The following is a 19,468-nucleotide window of genomic DNA, read 5'->3' on the forward strand; positions in this document are numbered from 1 at the left end:
AAAGAGGTCGACATAAAATGCTGCTGTGTATAAACGCTAATGACTTTCGTGTTGCCTTATAGGGAGTGACTCCACCACCATGGTCAGCTGTCTGCACATCCTGGCACACACTCTGGACACCAGGTGGGTCCAAATTAGGCCGGGCTCAAAGCACACAAGAAACTTGGCCGCATTGAGTGTTTTACTTGAAAGAAGAAAAAAAAAGAAATCCTGGAGAGTTAACCATGAACCATTTTGAAAGTCATTGACACCTTTTCTTCACTAAGTGGATCTAATGCGACCCGCATCCTAATAGCTCATAAGTTTTCCAGTATTTTCTTTCAGACAGTCGTAATTCTTTTGGGAGACACCGGCATTAATAAAGAGTTTCCACTGACATTAAAATAAGACAGAACCCTTTTCATGCAGCACTTGTTGCCTGAGGCTCATGATGCTCTTTAGAGACGGTGTACTGTTTGTTAATACGGCTCATACATAATGAGGCCAAACCAGCAATGCATTATGGTGTCTTGTTTATGCTGAAGAGGTACAATTGATGCCCGCAGAAGCGTTTCATGTCTCTCCAGTCTTCTTTCCCTGCCACATGAAGGCCTCACAATGGGTAATTTATTTACTTATGTTCGGAGGTGTGAAAAGCCGAAAATGAACACACTAATCACATTAATGCATTGTGCTGTTTCATGGAGTTTATTTCTGAGCTCTAGAAATGGCAGACTCACCTTGAATTTAGAATTTCTCCCCGTTCCCTGAATAATTAATGTTTTTGACACAGTGATTGGACAGACAGGCTAATGCCTGGGTATGTTAACCATTTTAGACACTGGGATTGCAGTAATTGCAGTGAAGTAGTATCTATGCTATACACACAGGCCTTTACATACCAGTTTCTTTGCTTTGACTCATTTTTGATGCTATTTGTATTTTTATTTTTATCTAACAGGACAGTGATGAAGTCAAGCTCGGAGCAGGTCCGGGTGGGGCTAAGGACGTTCTTCGAGAACGCAGCAGAGGACCTGGAAAAGACCTTTGAGAACCTGAAGCTGGGGAAGTTCACTCACTCTCGCTCACAGATGAAAGGCGTGTCGCAGAATATCAACTACACCACGGTGGCTTTGCTTCCCATCCTAACTGCTCTGTTTGAGCACATCACTCAGCACCACTTTGGAATAGATCTGCTTTGTGAGTCCTGACAGAGAAGGAAATGATCAAAGGGGGGGTGGGCTCTTTTTTTCTTTGGTTTTGACGCTGGAAAAAAACGTGAAGTCTTTTGTAACACTTGATTAAACAGTTCTTGCATGTAAGAGCTCTACAAAAAAATGTGTTCACATAGGTTCAAAGTAATAAAGATGTTAAGTCTATTAAGATGCACTTCAATCTTGACTACATAGAGGATTTAATTAGATATTCTTAAATATATGTGTTTAACATGCAGCCACCCGTGGATTTTTTTTGTGTAATTTAGTCTCACTCTTTTTTTTTTAGTGGATGATGTCCAAGTGTCCTGCTATAGAATCCTGACCAGCCTCTATGCACTTGGCACTGGGAAGAACATCTACGTAGAAAGGTATCCTCAGCTTAAATTTTGAACTGAAGAGAATAATTTAGCATAAAAGATAAATAAAAAAATAAAAAAAACATTACCATTTTAATAATTTTGTATCTCCAAGGCAGCTGCCAGCTCTCGGTCAGTGTCTGGCCACTCTGGCTGGCGCCATGCCTGTAGCCTTCCTGGAGCCAAAGCTCAACACGCACAACCCCAGCTCTGTTTTTAATACCAAGAGTGCCAGAGATCGAGCTGGTGAGCAACAAATTGATAATAAAAGTCAGCCATTTATTATTACAGAGAAAGGACCTCCATTATTAAATGTCGTATGTACAAACTGCAGAACCTGTTGGTACTAGAGTTGCTGTAACCATGTGTGAGTGAAACCCCTTTCGGTGTTTTAGTCTTGGGAATACGAGAGTCGGTTGAGGAGATGTGTCCAGGAATGCCGCGGCTTGATGGGCTTATGAAAGACATCAATGACATGGCAGACTCCGGAGCGCGGTACACTGAAATGCCCCACGTCATTGAGGTGGTGCTGCCCATGCTGTGCAACTATTTGTCCTACTGGTGGGAGAAGGGCCCTGAAAATCAGGCTGTCAGTGTTGGAAGCATTTGCTGCACTACTGTCACCTCCGAGCATCTCAGCCTCATTCTCGGCAACATCCTCAAGATCCTCAATAACAATCTGGGCATTGACGAGGCCTCATGGATGAAGAGAATTGCAGGTACTGATAGAATGTCTATACTTAGGAAATATAATGAGTGTCACTTGATTGCTGATCATAAGGACTAAAATCTGTATCTTCTTTTGCCGCTCTTCAGTCTATGTGCAACCCATCATCAGTAAGGCCCGCGCAGACCTGCTGAAGAGCCACTTCCTGCCCACCTTGGAGAAACTAAAGAAGAAGACTGTGAAAGTTGTGGCTGAAGAGGAGCTTCTGAAGGCGGACTGTAAAGGAGACACTCAGGAGGCTGAGCTGCTTATTTTAGATGAGTTTGCTGTGCTCTGCAGGGATCTCTATGCATTCTACCCCATGCTTATCCGCTATGTGGACAACAACAGGTGAAATAAATCTTTCATGTTTGAGATTTTACTACCCAAATCGAAAGGAGAAAGACGTGAATAACTTTTTTTTCTTTTTCTTTTGCAGGTCTAGGTGGCTGAAAGAACCAGATTCAGACTCCAATGAGCTCTTCAGAATGGTCGCAGAGATTTTCATCCTCTGGTGCAAGTCACATGTAAATGATCAACTCCAATGCATCTTTATTCAACCTATATCATACATTAAATAGAATCCAATGTTGTTATTTGCTCTATTTGAAATGTAAATGAGGCATGCTGTCCAGAATCCTGAAATTTGCCCTGTAGCGCCTGCCATCAAAGTGTCTCAGGAGATTGATATGAGTTTCCTGGGTTAGCTTGACGTTGTGATCCTAAGTCTTTTGCCGATTCTATGGAACGATTTTCTATTTTCTGTAGTGACGCGAAAGCTTATCCTTTTTTTTTGGCACCTTAGTAATTGGAGTCTCTGGATCTTTTCTTGTTTGTCCAAATGAGACTGTGACCAATGTGAACTCGCAGGTAGCTTCACCTGTTGACCATCTAAGTTGACGAGTATATTAAAGTTGGGCTTAAGTCCCCTGAAGTCCAGAATCATATCCTGTGTTTTTGTTGCACTCAGGAGTAGCTTGCTGTCTTGACTGCAACTGTCTTCAAAAGTCACCTTAATAATATATAGAGTCCAGAAAATGACTGCTGCATATCACCCTGAATCCACCCTTCCCATGGTCTAAGCATGGTGGTGGCAGCATCATGGTGTGGGGATGCTTTATTCCAGCAGGAGATAGAGAATCTGGCCTGACAAAATGTTATGGTAGGCGGAGCTAAATTCAAGGCAATCCCAGGGGGAAAAAAACCTTGATAGCTTGATAGCTCTTGAACACGCAACCAGAACTACATTGAAATGGTTTAGATCAAATGATATTCTTATACTTCTATCCAGTCTGACTGAGCTTGAGCTTTTTTGCAAAGAATAATAGGCGTCAAAGACTTGCAACTGTAATTGCAGCAAAGTGTGGTTCTACAGTATTGACCTACGTGGGTTGCAGATCATTTTCCTTCCACTTGAAAGTGACGCACAACTTTGTGTTGGTCCGTCACATAAAATCTCAATAAAATACAGTTGGGTTGTCAGTTTGTAAGGTTAACGTAACTTGACAAAAGGTAAAAAAAATCTCAAGGAGTATGAAGACAAATGATAACATTTATTATTTCCATTTTTCAGAATTTTAAGAGAGAAGAGCAAAACTTTGTGGTGCAGAACGAAATCAACAACCTTTCTTTCTTGACCGGAGACAATAAAACAAAGATGTCAAAGGTATGTTGTTGTTTTTTGCTGCCAAATTTCGTCTGAGAGATGGACTTAATAGTTAACATTCTGGACTTTACATGCAGCAGACTGATGATCTTTAAGAAAAAAAAAAAGCAAATCGTACATTTCACTGTTTCCATGAGGTGTAAAAAGAGCAAACACATTATAAACATGGCCGTTAGGAGGACACATGTTAACATCTTCTCTGCCATGTAAAAAAATATCCTTTTAACCGTACATGTGCTCATATGTTAACATGAAAATGCTATAAAGACATCACAGGCGTTATCGCCTATAACAATACACACACATCCGAGAGGATTTCGAAATCTTAATACGGCTGTAAAAATTTGAACGGCATACAAGTGTGGAGCCTTCGGCAGATTGTGTGATCTATTAAATCTTTCAAATGTGTGTATATTGTGTGCCTGTAGGAATATGAAAAACATGTGCACGGTTATTACCAGAAACAAACACTAACTTCCATTCCTAAGCTGCGATACATCTGTCTGGTACGGCGCTTTAAAGGAAAATAAAATGTTTTTTCATTGCACTGCATGTCCGTATGAGGAGGACTTTGGGCCTCCGTTATTAACTGCCCTCTCACCCCGTTTCCCCCTAACTGCTTCTCTCTGTCTGTCTTCTCTCTATCCCTCTAACTCAAACAGTCCTTTAAGGAAAAGGTAGAGTGATGCAGTGCATGTGCCGTTAACCTGCCAGCTTATTGGCTTGTATGTGCTTTTCGCCAAGCAGAGAGCCAATAGCTTGTGCGCGATGTGCTATATGGTCTAAAGTGTAGTTATATGTTATGTTACCCGGTTATTTGTGGCCTCCATTTCTCACTGTGCGTGACATGGTCAATTTGTTCATCCCTCACTGCTGTATGGGTCGAACACAGTTCATCTGGTGTTAAAGAGCTCTGCCCTCCTCCAGCGCATTTATGTGATTATGTCTGTGTTTGTAGTTGATTGATGGTGATACACCTCTGTCTTTAGTCAATAGTTGTAGAATATTTGTCCGTTCTGTCATCAGTCTGTAATTAGGCTGTGTACGTGTGTGTTTGTCGGTGTTTATACAGTATTTTCAATATGCGTTAATGTTTATATGGAATTAGGTGTTTTTCACTGGAGTTTTGCATTCAGTAAGCGCTTTGTGAAATTGGATTCTCTTAAATACAACAATGAGCTGCACTTTGGTCGATCTCAACTACCTTTGAACGCAGCTTTTAATTAGAAAAATAAAGCTTCTAGGTTTCATTTGTCACGGCTTGTTTTTTTTGAGCGTGTCATGCTGAACTTTTCAGTCTGGAGGACAAGACCAGGAGAGGAAACATAAGAAGAGGCGCGGCGAGTTTTACTCCATTCAGACGTCACTGATCGTCGCTGCTCTGAAGAAGATGCTGCCAATCGGTCTCAACATGTGCACCCCTGGGGATCAGGAGCTGATTTCTCTCGCCAAGACCCGCTACCTCATGGTGAGAAAGCATTCAAAACAATTACATGAGAGCACCGATGCTAAGAGATGGAAATGGCTTCCGTAATAGCAAAAAATAAATAAATACATAATTGTTTTTTTATCAGCGCAGTTATAGTGCCACCTTTACAGAACAACACTGCAGAATGCTAGATATCCCTTGAACACTTACATATATTGCTTTTTATTGGAATCTCACAAGGCACACCAGCACAATCTACTGCATAAAATTATTGAAAATGCTTCATTTTCATTTATTAATGTTTTCTGATAAAAGTCAGATATCTGAAGCCTGTTTGCACTGCATTTAGCTTCACCCCATCTTTGCATCAACTCTGGACTACCTCTCCATCCTTGCTGAAGAACAGCAGGATCCTACCACCATTGTGTTTTACTCTTAGGATGCTGTGTTTAGGGTTGTGTCATTTTCTGGCACACACAACATTTTGCATGTAGGCCACAAAGTTCATTTTGGCCTCATCTGACCAGGGCATTTTCTTCCACATGCTTGATTTGTTCACTATGTGGCCTGTGGTAAAATACTAACAGAGAATCTGACAATTTTCTGTGAACAGGGCTTTCTTGTTGTCAAATTTGCACAAGGCCAGAGTTGTAGAGTGCATGACCGACAGTTGTGTGGTTAGCACATTCTAACAGGGGTCTTTGCATCTCATCCAGTTCCCCATCGACTTCTTAGCCGCTTGCCTTTCTGGCCCCCCAGCTTAGGTTCATGCCTTGTCTTGGCAAAATTAACAGATTTTCCCACATACTTTCTGATTTAAGACAAATGATTAAGCAGAGATCTGTGAGATGTTCAAGGCTTGGGGTATTATTTTGCTTTTGCGACCTAACCCTTCTTTAAACGTATCGACTATATCCTTAACGTGTCTGTTGTGTTCCTTGTGAAACTGATTTTTCACTTGTTCTCTAACAAACCTCTTTCACAGAACAGCTGAAATTTAATTGCACACAGAGAAAGTCCATTCACTAAATTGGTGAATTCTGAAGGAAGCTAAACACAATGTATTTTATTTTAGGGGTTTCAGAGCAAATGGCCCTGATTGTAGCTGCACAGCTCACTTTTCAGGTTTTTACCTGTATATCATTCCAAAAACCTGCATCAGTTCTTTCCACTTCACATTACCTTATTGGTTTGTCGTTTAAAACCTGAATAAAATGTAATAATTTTATTTTTTTTTTTTGGGGGGGGGGGGTTGACATGGCAAAATGAAAAATTCAAAGGTGTATGAATATATTTGGAAGGCACTGTAAAGAGGGAGCACTAAAAGTGAAGCAATATACAGAAATTTGAATATAGGGCATTATTGTTTGTTTCCTGCATTTTAGATCTTTTCGATTTCTATTCTTCTTGTTCCGTAAAAAAAGTTAGCTTCTTTTATCCCCTTAAAGTAATAATTTTACTCACAAAACAGGAAAAGGTGTAGTTCTCCTGTACTTGGTGAAAATATCAGTACTGGCATACTTAACAGTAACAGTACTTACTGATACATATAGCTGAGTCTACATTAGTACACCATTGTCACTTTCATTGGACCCTACATCATTATGTGCCTTTACATTATTTGTACTACTGTAGTTTAATACTATTTCTGGTGTTATACTTATTTCTATTTATGCAATTTTATTGCTTCTTCAGTAAATTACTGGTGTTGCTGCTGTAAGGCATCCATGTCCCTCATTATAAGCAATAAAGGCAACATCTCATCTACACATTTTTACCATGTACCGTTATGGCTTACTCAATGATACCTTTTATTTTCAGGAGGAAAGTGGAAATGTCATCTGAATTTCTTCTGCCTTCTCTGCTCCTTCAGACTCGATATTTTGTGACCTCATTTTCTGAAATAGCGTTGCTGAACCTTTTGGTGCTGGCTGACATTTTATATCCTGTATGTTTTATATAGCACATCTCTCTCTCTCTCTCTCTCTGTCTCTGTCTCTCTCTCTCTCTCTCTCTCTCTGTTTCTGACTAACAGAAAGATACAGATGAGGAGGTTAAGGACCACATACGTCAAAATCTGCACCTTCGAGAAAAGGTACAAGCAGTTCTACAGATTCATCTAGGTTTTGTCTAATGCTTTGTTTAGTTTTTACAACATTGTGTGATATTCTCTTTCAGTCAGAGGACCCTGCTGTGCGGTGGCAACTGAACCTTTATAAGGACATTGTGATGAGGATTGAGAGCCCACCTGATCCTGAACGAGTGGTCGATCGAATCCAAAGGATTTCTGCTGCCATCTTTAACCTGGAACAGGTCAAAAATAAACGCAAGATTACACCTTGGCGGATGTGGAACAATTTTATTTTTGAAGGACAGTTGGAAGGATTTCAATAGAAGCAAGCTGTTGTGCTAAGGAGGTTGTGTTAATCATGAAAGGCATAGACAATTATTAAACATTTTGCAACACGTATGTGTAGGCTTTATCATTACTTTGCATTATGTGAAACTATGTAGTGATAGTTAGAGGGGTACATACGGACAACATGGATCTAAATGCAATTATTTTGTTATGCCAGACCAGACAGGACACCTGAAATTTAAGCCAGACATGGTGTTACTCTTGAAAGGTTTATTTAAAAGAGACAGTCAGAGGTGATCTACAGGAGCAAGCAGGAAGCCTGGCAATGAAGACAGTTGGCTTACTCACTGCAGAGGTGTCTGGCAGGATGGCAGAGGCTAAATCAGAGTCCAGACGACAGGATTGGGTCACGCGCGTGTGAGCAGAGTAAGGTAGACAAATCCAGGGGCTTGGGTTAAATACGTACATACATGCACCCACACTAATATTTCAATAAATATCTTTTTCAAAATTGCAGAGTCTAAACATTTTCTGTCGTCATCCACAAGGTCTTGTCTTAAATCTGGCAGGACATATGTCCACTCTTCTTACCAGAGTGGGTAGAATCTTTTTAAAGGGTCTGGTATTATAGTCTAAAAGCTTAATCTTTCTTATCTGACTGTGACGGTTCTTGGATTGTTGCTGCACCACATCACCAATTTCTGGTATTTCTGATAGCAAGAATTTGGGAACTTTGGTGGACACTTGGACACACAGTGTGTTGTTCACAGGCACATGGCGAGAATCCCAAACATGCATTGACAGCTGGTTTTGGAAGGGTTTCTAAATGGCATCCCCAAAGCTCTGACCTCAATCCTGTTGGACATTTATGGACTGTACTTAAAATCAGGATCCATGTCACGAAACTATAAATGAACTAGTCCATTTTTGAGAAGAACGATGGTCAAATATCCAACCAGAATTATACCAGAACTTGCATACAGTTCCTGTTTTTAAACTTCTTTGAGGTTCCATGCTTCACAATTCCTTCCAGGAAAAAGAAAAACAATGCCCCCTTAAAAGCCCAAAATCATTCTATTTGTGCCGATGCTGAATGTAATTTTACTTCTGACTCACGCTGGACATAAGCCTTTTTTTATCCATATGGCTTAAAACACTGCTCTTTTAACACTTATTTACCCTCTTTAGGTGGAGCAGCCACTGAGATCCAAGAAGTGCGTGTGGCAGAAGTTGCTCTCGAAACAGAGGAAGCGAGCGGTTGTTGCCTGCTTCCGAATGGCCCCGCTTTATAATCTACCAAGGTACTGCTGTGCACAGTTACACCAAAGACATTCACCATCCCCCTCCTCTGTATAAGGTCGCCATCCAATCCACTTTAATGGTAATCAGTCAACGGTAAAACACTACAGGTAGTCCCCTGGTGCTTGGAACAGATTAGAAAAAGTACAGTATATGCTTTAGGAATAATTTTCCACTAAAATGTCTTCTGTCGCTGTTTCTCACACAGCTCTTATTCTCCTCGTCCTGGTTCCTGACCCTGCATTTACGTTCTGCTTCTCTCTGTTTGGAATATACACGCGTAGCCTACAGCTGTTATTGTCTTACGAGAGAAGGAAAGTAGGGGCAGTGGTAATTTTATGGCCTGCTGCTCTGTAACTCAATCAGAGGAAGTCAGGCAGAGTGCTTGCCGCTTTGAGGAAAAACAATTAACAAGCCCAATACCTCAGGGTGGCCGTCTTCAATATGTGCTCAGATCCCGCCCGCCTGCCTGACAGCATGAGTCATTTATTCTGAAATGTTGACAGTAAAATATGACTCAGTCTATGTAATAATTACCGTATGTCACGCACAGGGCGGAGGCATCTTATTTTCCTGTAGATATTTAAATGAGAAGTGAGGAAATGAAGCTGCTTTGTAACGTATTATGTTCTGCAGATGTCATCTTTTCTCTTGTCTCTCTTTTCAGTTCTTGCTCTGTCCGCTATCTCAAGCTCTGTTGTACCTCTGCCTCACCCCCTCAGGCACAAAAATAATAATTACTTCATGAATTCCTACCGACACATTTGGTTGGAGATAATGCATGAGAACACAGACTATGACAGTCTGCTCTCAGTGCTGACGGTAAAGAAGTGCTAACCTAGCCTTGCTCTTTGGCTTGTGGCTACGCTTGTTTCCCTCCGGGCACAGTTTCTACCTCAGGTTACCTCTGGTATTTCCACTGGTCCACACATTTACAGTGACAAGCTCAGTCTGAAAGTGCTGCTTCACTGGGATGGTGTGTAAAATGTAATTTTGTGTGCTTCTCTAAAATACACAAGTGATGAAATGCTTTAGTGTAGCCTTTTATTAAAGATTCACATATTAATGTAGTCAATTTTAGTTCTTAGATTTTTTTTTTTAGAAACAGTTTTTCAACCTAAGTTCTTATGTTTTCTTCATAAAGTTGGAAAAAACTTGGATAAGGTGCATCTCAATAGATTAATATATCACAAATAAGTAATTTTCTTTCTAGTAATTGATTAAGATGGTAAAACACTGAGACAGGTTCTTCTGGAGGTTTGTTGCTATCAGAAAGGAAGTGCATTTGTGGTTGTCCATTTCGGCACATCTTGCCCGGTATGAGGGATTGCTGCTAAGTCAGTGACTTGATGCAACTGTCTAGGGTTACTTATATTGGCCAAATGTCACCATAAACTCAGTTTGACTGTCTTTTATAACATTTAGGATCAGAGTGGACTGTGCGTCATTGAGTATGATCAGTCCATGGGATTGGATTGTAATGCTGGGATTTAGATTTATTGTGTACTGCTGCATAATTGGACCTAAATTGGAGCTGCTGTTCTTCTGTTTATTCTCTCTGTTGTGAATAGATATGGTATGAATATACGAAATTCAAATAATTGTTATAGCCAATAAACGCATAAAGAAGACTGCTGACTATACAGTTTGACAGCTGTCCTGTCATTGTCATGCGCAGCAGGCCGTTCTCATTTTGATGGAAATGCGAGTGGAAGGACAACATGTGGTACAAAGATGCACAATAATTGAATTATCATTATTATTACAGTATTACATTGTTTAAAACAACAGAATATAATTAAATTGAATATGTGTTGTTTACATTGTTTACTCTTAGCAGTGGAAATCCACAGTTTAATAGCAAAGAGTTTTCAATTGAATACAATTTTTTTTGAGAGTCATCCACACATTTATTCTGTATAAATTGTTGCACTCGTAACATTTTCAGCAAAACCCTTCTCCATGTGTACTTCAACTAGTGGCTAAGAACTTCTAAATAAAAACAACGTTGGTTGGCAGCCTGTACATGTAAAGAGACCAGCTGGATGTGCCAGTACCCTGAACTAACCAGCATCGACCTCCTCTTAAAGGGACCTTTCCTCCTTTGCCGTCTTCCTTCCTGTCTAACCCAGCCTTAATCTCCTCTTATCCCTTGCTAGGCATCGCTCTATTAACCTCTTTCTTCTGGCATATCAAAGCATATGGATAGAAACAGAGGAGTACTCTTTTGAGGAGAAGCTGGTGCAGGACCTCGCAGTAAGTAGTCGTGCCTCCCACCTCCCCGGTCCTCCTCATGTCGGCACCTATGAGCTGTGCATTGCTTTTATGCGACAGTCCTCGTCTTGTCAGTGTCATGCCGTTGTCCCTCTGTGTAACGGAGTCACTCCTGGTTATCCATGTAGTGGAGAGATTCCAGGTAAGCATGACATCTCTGCTGATGTCAGGGCGACTCGCTGTGTTCTGTTAAACACAGGTAAGGAAGCATCCCGTCACAATGCTTCGACTTACCGGTTAAGTTTAGAAAGTCTGTCTTTTTATCTCAGTTTTGTGTACTAATAAATAAAAGTCATCCATTTATCATCTTTTCTTTTGTAGTTGAAGCTCAAAAACAGACATTACCGTTGCAGTTTTTGTAGCTTCACACATACACATGAAAAATAAGAAGCGCATTTAATCATCTGTGCAACAAGCTGAACGTATTTCTACCCCTTGATTAGAAAAAAGGAAAGGCATAAAAAGGCTTGGGTATTGGAGGAAATCATCTCAGAAACCCAACAAAAAATAAGTAAACAATAAGCACAAAAGACAAAAAGTAAAGATATTTTAGGGCATAGAGCAAAATAAACAGATATATACAGTACATATCGCTTTGAATCGTGAAATAAAAAAAAAAGATCTGCAGAAATGTGAAAAACAACATGAAAATGCTTTGCGAGACTTTCACAAGTCATACGCCAAGTATAACAGCAAAATCAGAGACTCAATTACTCAAACTGAGGTTTGGATTCAATCTTTCCTTAATCCGTGTTCGGCAGGTGAAATACTGAATGTTTTTCCTTATTCACCAGATGCATCTAAGTAAAGAAAACCACCATTTCTTGTTTAATTTAAAAAGAATAGATTAATGATAGAGATATGAGCTTTGATGCAAGACTGAAGCAATTCCTTCATTTTTTGTTAGATTCAAAACTACGACCGCAATAAAAAAAAAGAAAAATAGCACTGCACGTTTATTTTTTGTGTTAAAGTCCTTAACACATAATAGAAAACGGGAAAAAATAATTTTTTAAAAATGTGCACTTATAAATAATAATAATGATATTTTACAAAACACATTTTTAGAAGGTTTTATTCTGTACCTTCAGGCTGTATGTATTACCAAACGGGTCAGTTTTTGTCAATTTTAACTCTGTCTTTATTGGGGACCATCATAAATGAGAACTGAAACAATGTCAGATCTTCTTTTATATTAGATAAAGCCATCAGATGTCCTAAACACAGTCTTATGTTGATCCAGTCAGCCAAAGAGTCAAAAAATAAATAAATAAATACCTCAGCAAAAATATAACAGCATTTACACAAAATTACTTTGAAAGACACCAGCTGCCTAAATAAGATAAAGTAATAGTTATAAGTTATGATATTACTACTTGAAATATTTGTTTCTTATAATGATTTTGATTAATAAATTTAAGCAAAGATGTAGAATAAACACACTTTATATATTGTAATAGTTTTTAGATGCTCATTGCACAGATATCATCTATTTTTGCTTGCCTGCTCTTTACAGCAGGACTTTAACAGCCTGCTTAGTTAGTCAGGCTATTAGCTCATAGCTTTCCAATTGTAGTTCTAAAACAGCATTTCCTCTATAAGAGCTAAAGGTGGATTCCTCATCATGCCACGTGCCTGGGGGTTTCACAGCCAGGAAGTATTGCCTTTTTCTGCCATTCAGACTGGCAGTGCACAATAAAAGTTGGGAGGAGAAGCGCTGACTTACTCTGTGTTCAACACACCTGAAGGTCACTTTCTCTGCCAACATAAATAGACTTTGAACTGTGGAAATTGTATTAAACTTCTTTTAGCTGTTTTGAAACTTTTTTTAAAACCTCTATATGCCTTGATAACAGTAGCTCTCCCATGCCTGGTTTCAGTGTGCAAATTCACAGGATATTCATATTATTAAATACCTGTATCAAAAGAGCCATGCTTCACTCCATCCACATGCAACACGGCCATCTGTGAATGCATTCGTGTGCCAGATTGTGCGTATAGAATTTTTTTTCCATGCATGTGGCCTGCATGGCGCATGTTATCAAGTGTTCTGCTGAGACATGCTGTGACATTAATGCTTCCGCAGTTGAGTTGGCTTTTCAGTGAAATTACGAAGCAGCAGCTTTGGCTACTATGCTGATTTGATCCCTTTGCGCAGAAAACACAGCCCAAAGTGGAAGAAGAGGAAGAGGAGGAGGTCCGAAAGCAACCAGATCCTTTACACCAGCTCATCCTTCATTTCAGCCACAACGCTCTGACCGAATGCAGGTGGATACACAGTCAGACACACACCTGGCCACCTGGCACCGGCACAAGCGGCTCCATCTGTGATGCATAATTGCTTTGGAGCTCTTAACAACCAATAAAGAGGGCGTTAAGTGGGAATTGTCCATATTTTCTATAAGGAAGGGAGACCTCATTAATGTTGTTATTGGAGCCATTGGCTTAAAGTTATTATTTATAGATAAGATACAAATGTCACATATGCAAAGTCTAAACAGAAATGTATTGCTGTGTTTTATCAGTTCATTGGAAGAAGACCCCTTGTATATCGCTTATGCTGATATGATGGCGAAGGTACGGCATTTCCTACACTGCTCCAGCATGCTGCTTTGCAAAGTGTGCAAGTTTAATCTTTGCTTTCCATTTCAGAGTTGTGCTGAAGGTGAAGAGGAAGAAGAGGGAAAAGAGAAAACATTCGAGGTACTACCATCTCTCAGTTTTGTTTTTTATTAGTTTAAATATTGTTTTTTATTTGTTTTTTTACAACCCTGATTTCTATTAGGAAAAAGAAATGGAGAAACAAAAGATGCTGTATCAGCAAGCCCGACTGCACGATCGAGGAGCAGCGGAGATGGTTCTTCAAATGATTAGTGCCAGCAAAGGTATTAAAACACACACAAGCCTGTGTGCTCTCCTGCAGCAGCCACGTTCTAAAAAGATCATCTGTGACGTATCGTCCCAGGTCGACTTGGTGCCACCGTGACTTTCACCCTCAAACTGGGCATCTCCGTCCTCAACGGTGGAAACATTCTGGTCCAGCAAGTACGCAGCACTTCTCGTATTCACCATTTACCAACTTCAGCTTAACGACTGATCTGGCTTTTATTGTCATGCAGAAAATGCTGGATTATCTCAAGGAAAAAAGAGACGTGGGGTTTTTCAAAAGTTTGTCCGGACTGATGATGTCCTGCAGGTAATGGAAATACAATTGTGCAGCTTAATTTTTACAGAGCTCTAATCAATTTGTAGCTTTTTTGATACGGAATTGTGGTAGAAAATTGCTTTTCTCTGTAACGGTGGTAATTTTAGAAATCAGGGTTCCTACACAGAATGGAAAAGTATGGAAGTATTGGTTTGTTGCCTGAAACTGTGGAAATATCCTGCCATAAATTGAAAAGAAAAAAAGGTTTTGTATTTGTAGCTTGAAACAGATGACTACTCTGTTCATTAGAATCTGGATAAGCCTGTAATTTTAGCAATAGATGTCTAGGATTCCTGAAACATGGTAAACGGTTGCCTTGCAGTTATTTTCTGGTGACGGTTTCTTAAATATGACCTCAAAGGATGATGATCATTTGAAATGTTTGCCATAAGCGTTTGATACCTTAAGGGATTCAGAATGGATACTTAAAATGTTGACAAGAAAATATGTTGCTTTTGAGAACAGATCAATTGCCTTCAAACCTCTCGAATTGGAAGTTTTAATGGTAGATTAATTTTCCTCTCTCCCCCCCAATTCTGTAGATGTCCCAAATAAGTTGATGAACATTTTGGGAACATACAGACAGCTGACATTCAGTGTTGTAAAAGTTTCATTTGTATATTTTCTTTCACACAGTGTCCTGGATTTGAATGCATTTGAAAGGCAAAATAAAGCCGAAGGCCTGGGGATGGTTACTGAAGAGGGATCAAGTAAGTGAGGATGATAAACGGGGTAAAATCTTCCTTGCAACCCTAGCTCTTCCTTAACATTGCAGCGCTGTTTTTGTTCCTGCTCTGGGGGATTTATAGTTAATTGAAACTGTTGTGAACAGTGCATTAAAGTTAATTTAAATTTGGCAAGACAAATTGACCACTAATCCATATTTTTGTGTCAGTGCTGAACGCTGCGCTGCAGACAGAACCTCAATAGTAAAAGTCCAGCAGGCCTGTTTCTATACACCTATGGTCTCCTAATACATCAATATTTTTATGAAAATGAAAACTATTTCCAGGTGATAAAACCAGTGGTTTTATTTGAGCAGCAGAGAGAGTATTAAACCATTTAAAGCATTCTGTATCAACAAATTTCTTGCTCAATCTGCTTTACCCTAGCTGGTAGCTTTGTCACCCAGTAAACCAACCCTTTTTCTCACATGATGGGCTTGATTTAGCCCCATAATGGTTTCCAAGATGACTGCAAGACGAAGAAGGCAAGACTAGCTTGCAGGAACATTTGCTCCTCGGTTTGTGATTGCTCAAGTCCATTTCCATACCATGTGTGTTTCTTGTTTCATGTTGTCATGTCATCCTGCAAACAAACCTGCGCTACTGTATGTCAAAGTCCTGTCTGAGTCCCAAAAGAACCCACAGTCACAAGCACATCCACATCTAATGTTTAGATAAAAACCGACGGATTGCATACAGTATAATGATTTTTCTTTATATCATACACAACCCAGCTCATTTTCACTTCATAAGATCAGGCATAAGTGATGGTAACTGTCTTTTTGTCTAAACCTCTGCCCGGTGAGGAACCTGTACTTTCTGTAAGACTGTAACAATTTTTCCTGTATGTCAGTGTTGCCAATCAGTCAGTGTATGTAAATTATATATCTATATATCTATATATCTATAGTCCTATCATTTTCCCCCCTGTTCCTACCTATTCTGATAAAATTTCAATGTCTTCTCCTTTGCTTATGTCTGCCTTTGTTTTGTTTGTTTGTTTCCTTCTGATCATGTTTTTATGTCATCGGTCCCAGTCAACGTGAGTGAGCGGGGTAAATACATGGTTTAGATTCTACTCATTGTATGCTGTGCCGACATCTTGATTGCTCTAGTTCCCTATTTTCTTCCCTTCCTTATTTCCTCCCAGTTCCTCCTTCCTCCTCCTCCTTTTTCATGAATGCGATGCAATCTCCATATTTGAACCCTGGACTGAGTAAACTGATGCATGCTCTTTTACTCTCTAGTGTCAGGCTCCTAAAACTAATAGAAGTGTTGTAGTTGTTTTTTTTTGTTTTTCTTTTTGAAGAAATAAGTGCTTGCTCTTTTCTTTGGGACCTTTACTTTATAGAGATTTTTACAATACTAACCAGCGTGAAATATGAGTTGAGTCTTCTAACGCTTTGTTGGCGTGAACAACAAAGCTCAGTTCTCTTCGTGTGTCGTTTTAATTTTTTGGATTGATGCACTTGACCTTGTATGTGTGCTCTGAACAGCGTAGTGCACCAGAGTTAAGGTTGTTTGACAACAGGATAGCAGCTTTATGAGGAGGCATAAGTTAAGAACGCTTGTATGCCTGCGTAGATTGACGTAAAAGCGCTGACTGTTTGACATTTAAACTAAAAAGATCGTTTTACGTCTTCTTCTCAGGTTCCAAGGTTCTGCAAAATGACGAGTTCACTAAGGATCTCTTTAGGTTTCTGCAACTGCTCTGTGAGGGTCATAATAATGGTAAGTGTGTTTTTAAATGTCAACATTTCAATGTTGGATGAAGCCCAAATCTGTTTTAGTTTTAGGTGACTGATTTGGGGTGAATCAGGCCCTTTTGCAAGGAAAGACATTCAACACTCCTTGAATTTTCTCAAACTCTACAAACGTTTCCTTCCCTAAAGAGTGGGAAAAGGAAAGCTATAACAGTTACTGTTTGCAGTTTGCTACAAGCCATGTGGGGGACACAGCAAACTTGTGAATGATTACGTTCAGATTTAACAAGACTGTAATTAACTTTTTATGTCACCACCCCAACTGCGAAAGGCGGAAATGTCTGCACCACGCTGTGGTGATTCTTCTTCTGCCGGGACAGGGAAGGTGATCAGAGTTGATGTGGCAAAATGTGAACAAGGCTGATAAATATGAATCCTTTTGCAAGGTGCTTTACTCTAACTCATTTCTGACGCTTAATTTTCTGCCACGTGCTTTTTAGATTTTCAGAATTTCCTGAGGACCCAGACAGGAAATACCACCACAGTCAATATCATCATAAGCACAGTTGACTACCTGCTGAGACTCCAGGTAGCACAATGTTGCAGACACACCTCCAGCATTTCTCTTGTAAATAAAAACAAAACAAACCCAACTGATTAGTTCCTCTTTTAGGAATCCATCAGCGATTTCTACTGGTACTATTCTGGTAAGGATATCATTGACGAAGCTGGCCAGAGGAACTTCTCTAAAGCGCTGTCGGTCGCCAAACAGGTGTTCAACTCTTTGACAGAGTATATACAGGTAGTTTCTCCCAACACTGCTCCACGGTTAGCCGTGTCTGTCTTTTACTTTGCCAACCATACGCTTTGTTCTTCAGGGACCATGCATAGGCAATCAGCAGAGTCTGGCTCACAGCAGGCTGTGGGATGCAGTCGTGGGCTTCTTGCACGTCTTCGCCAACATGCAGATGAAGTTATCCCAGGTATTTGCTTTATGTCAGCTGCAAAAAAACTGCCAAAATCAATTTGAACTTGTCAGAGGTGACTAAATATTTCTTATTGTTTTCCGTTGTCATCTTGAAAACCACTTTCTAGACCATTTTGGTAAAAAAAAAATAATTTGCAGAAAAACTAACCATTTCATAGACAGTATTTGCAGGATGAAAATAACTATTTTACTATTGCTGAATTTAAATAAGGAAAACCGTTGTACATAATAATAATTTAACTTTATTGATCTCACAATGGAGAAATTCACTTCTGCATCTTAACCCATCCCCTTGGGGAGCAGTGGGCTGCCACTGTGCGGTGCCTGGGGAGCAATTGGGGGTTAAGGGTCTTGCTCAGGGACCCAGAATAGCAGCTTGTGGGAATTGAACTCAGAACCTCTAGGACCGAAGCTCTTTGCTCTAACCACTAGGCCACCACTCCCTCACATGTTTCATATCTCTTTACATATGCTCCATCTGTAAAGAGTCCCAATAGCAAAGATTCAGCTAAAAAAGTCATCATATAGGAAGTCTGTTCCATTATTCTCTAAAGGTTGAAAGTATAGTCAAATACTTGCAAATGTCAGGCAAACTGCATATTTCTATCAGTAAATACACAAACTGTTTAACATTTTTGCTTTAATTAAATCTCTTAAGTGATAATATGAATATATAGGGACATTTCAGTAAAAGTTATAATTTAAATACTCGAAGAAATGCTTATATGGAACCAGTGATGCAGTTAAAATTAAAACCTGAGCAGCATTAATGTTTTCTAAATGACCACTAGAGGTTCCTCCAGCCTCAAGAATAGCATCCTGTTGCTGCAGTAGCATCACGTCAGCCAGTTCAGCTAACTGACGTATGACCTTATCTCACCATCTCAAAGGCTCTGGGTCTGACACTAGATGCCAGGATGTTGCAAAGCACAGGTGCAGGGGTTGAATTTAGCCCATCAAAGTTAGGTTTAGATTTATGGCATGGTTAATACAAGATCCAGAGAGACCCTGAATGAGCCAGAGTGACCCAGCCATCTGCTCCTGGGCGGTGAAATAACATCAACCCTGGTGATGATGGATGGATGTTGAGTTGAGGGACCGTCTGGTCCCCAGCAGAATCTGAAGCAGCCTTGATCGGTTGAAATGCAGCTCGGGGTTATTAAAGGGTGCAGAACAATCCTTACAGGAAGGCCGTCACTGGTCTGAGTAATTTACTCTGTTTTTTCTCTGCTCCCAAAAGGACTCCAGTCAGATTGAATTACTGAAGGAGCTCCTGGACCTGCAGCAGGACATGATCGTCATGATGCTCTCGCTTCTAGAAGGTTTGCCCATTTCATGATTCAAACATAATTTAATATAATGTTTATATAATGGCTGTTAAATCCACAAAACCTTACAAAAAGTGTCCATACCACTTGGACTTTATCCTGTTTGTTCAAGTTAAAGTCCCAAACTTTAATGCATTCTGTTGTAATCGTTATAGAATAGGCCAACACAAAGCAAATGTAGAATGGTAATGGGGGAGGAAAATGATAAGTGTTTTTCAAAATTGTCGAATAAAT

At 39.8% G+C, this 19,468-nt stretch overlaps 1 protein-coding gene across 19 annotated transcripts in view; it reads left to right on the forward strand.

Moving 5' to 3' along the window:
* LOC105938374 (ryanodine receptor 3) overlaps positions 1–19,468 on the forward strand; it is a 144,114-nt gene that overhangs the window by 107,615 nt on the left and 17,031 nt on the right. For 6 of the 19 annotated variants that reach the window (XM_036150729.1, XM_036150731.1, XM_036150739.1 and 3 more), the window contains 27 exons: positions 63–123; positions 941–1,179; positions 1,483–1,564; positions 1,668–1,798; positions 1,948–2,271; positions 2,369–2,609; positions 2,698–2,785; positions 3,832–3,924; positions 4,587–4,601; positions 5,222–5,392; positions 7,389–7,448; positions 7,532–7,666; positions 8,901–9,013; positions 9,734–9,833; positions 13,444–13,553; positions 13,811–13,862; positions 13,938–13,988; positions 14,071–14,170; positions 14,251–14,330; positions 14,405–14,481; positions 15,127–15,200; positions 16,253–16,270; positions 16,866–16,946; positions 17,419–17,507; positions 17,592–17,720; positions 17,797–17,901; positions 19,147–19,228. In XM_036150729.1, the coding sequence (XP_036006622.1) occupies positions 63–123; positions 941–1,179; positions 1,483–1,564; positions 1,668–1,798; positions 1,948–2,271; positions 2,369–2,609; positions 2,698–2,785; positions 3,832–3,924; positions 4,587–4,601; positions 5,222–5,392; positions 7,389–7,448; positions 7,532–7,666; positions 8,901–9,013; positions 9,734–9,833; positions 13,444–13,553; positions 13,811–13,862; positions 13,938–13,988; positions 14,071–14,170; positions 14,251–14,330; positions 14,405–14,481; positions 15,127–15,200; positions 16,253–16,270; positions 16,866–16,946; positions 17,419–17,507; positions 17,592–17,720; positions 17,797–17,901; positions 19,147–19,228 (2,901 nt within the window). Of the gene's footprint in view, positions 1–62; positions 124–940; positions 1,180–1,482; positions 1,565–1,667; positions 1,799–1,947; positions 2,272–2,368; positions 2,610–2,697; positions 2,786–3,831; positions 3,925–4,586; positions 4,602–5,221; positions 5,393–7,388; positions 7,449–7,531; positions 7,667–8,900; positions 9,014–9,733; positions 9,834–11,170; positions 11,268–13,443; positions 13,554–13,810; positions 13,863–13,937; positions 13,989–14,070; positions 14,171–14,250; positions 14,331–14,404; positions 14,482–15,126; positions 15,201–16,252; positions 16,271–16,865; positions 16,947–17,418; positions 17,508–17,591; positions 17,721–17,796; positions 17,902–19,146; positions 19,229–19,468 lie in introns of all 19 variants that reach the window. The other 13 variants (XM_036150730.1, XM_036150735.1, XM_036150745.1 and 10 more) reach the window with 7 other exon arrangements.

The sequence above is a fragment of the Fundulus heteroclitus genome, chromosome 19 (assembly GCF_011125445.2).
Source record: "Fundulus heteroclitus isolate FHET01 chromosome 19, MU-UCD_Fhet_4.1, whole genome shotgun sequence".
NCBI classification, from domain to species: domain Eukaryota; kingdom Metazoa; phylum Chordata; class Actinopteri; order Cyprinodontiformes; family Fundulidae; genus Fundulus; species Fundulus heteroclitus.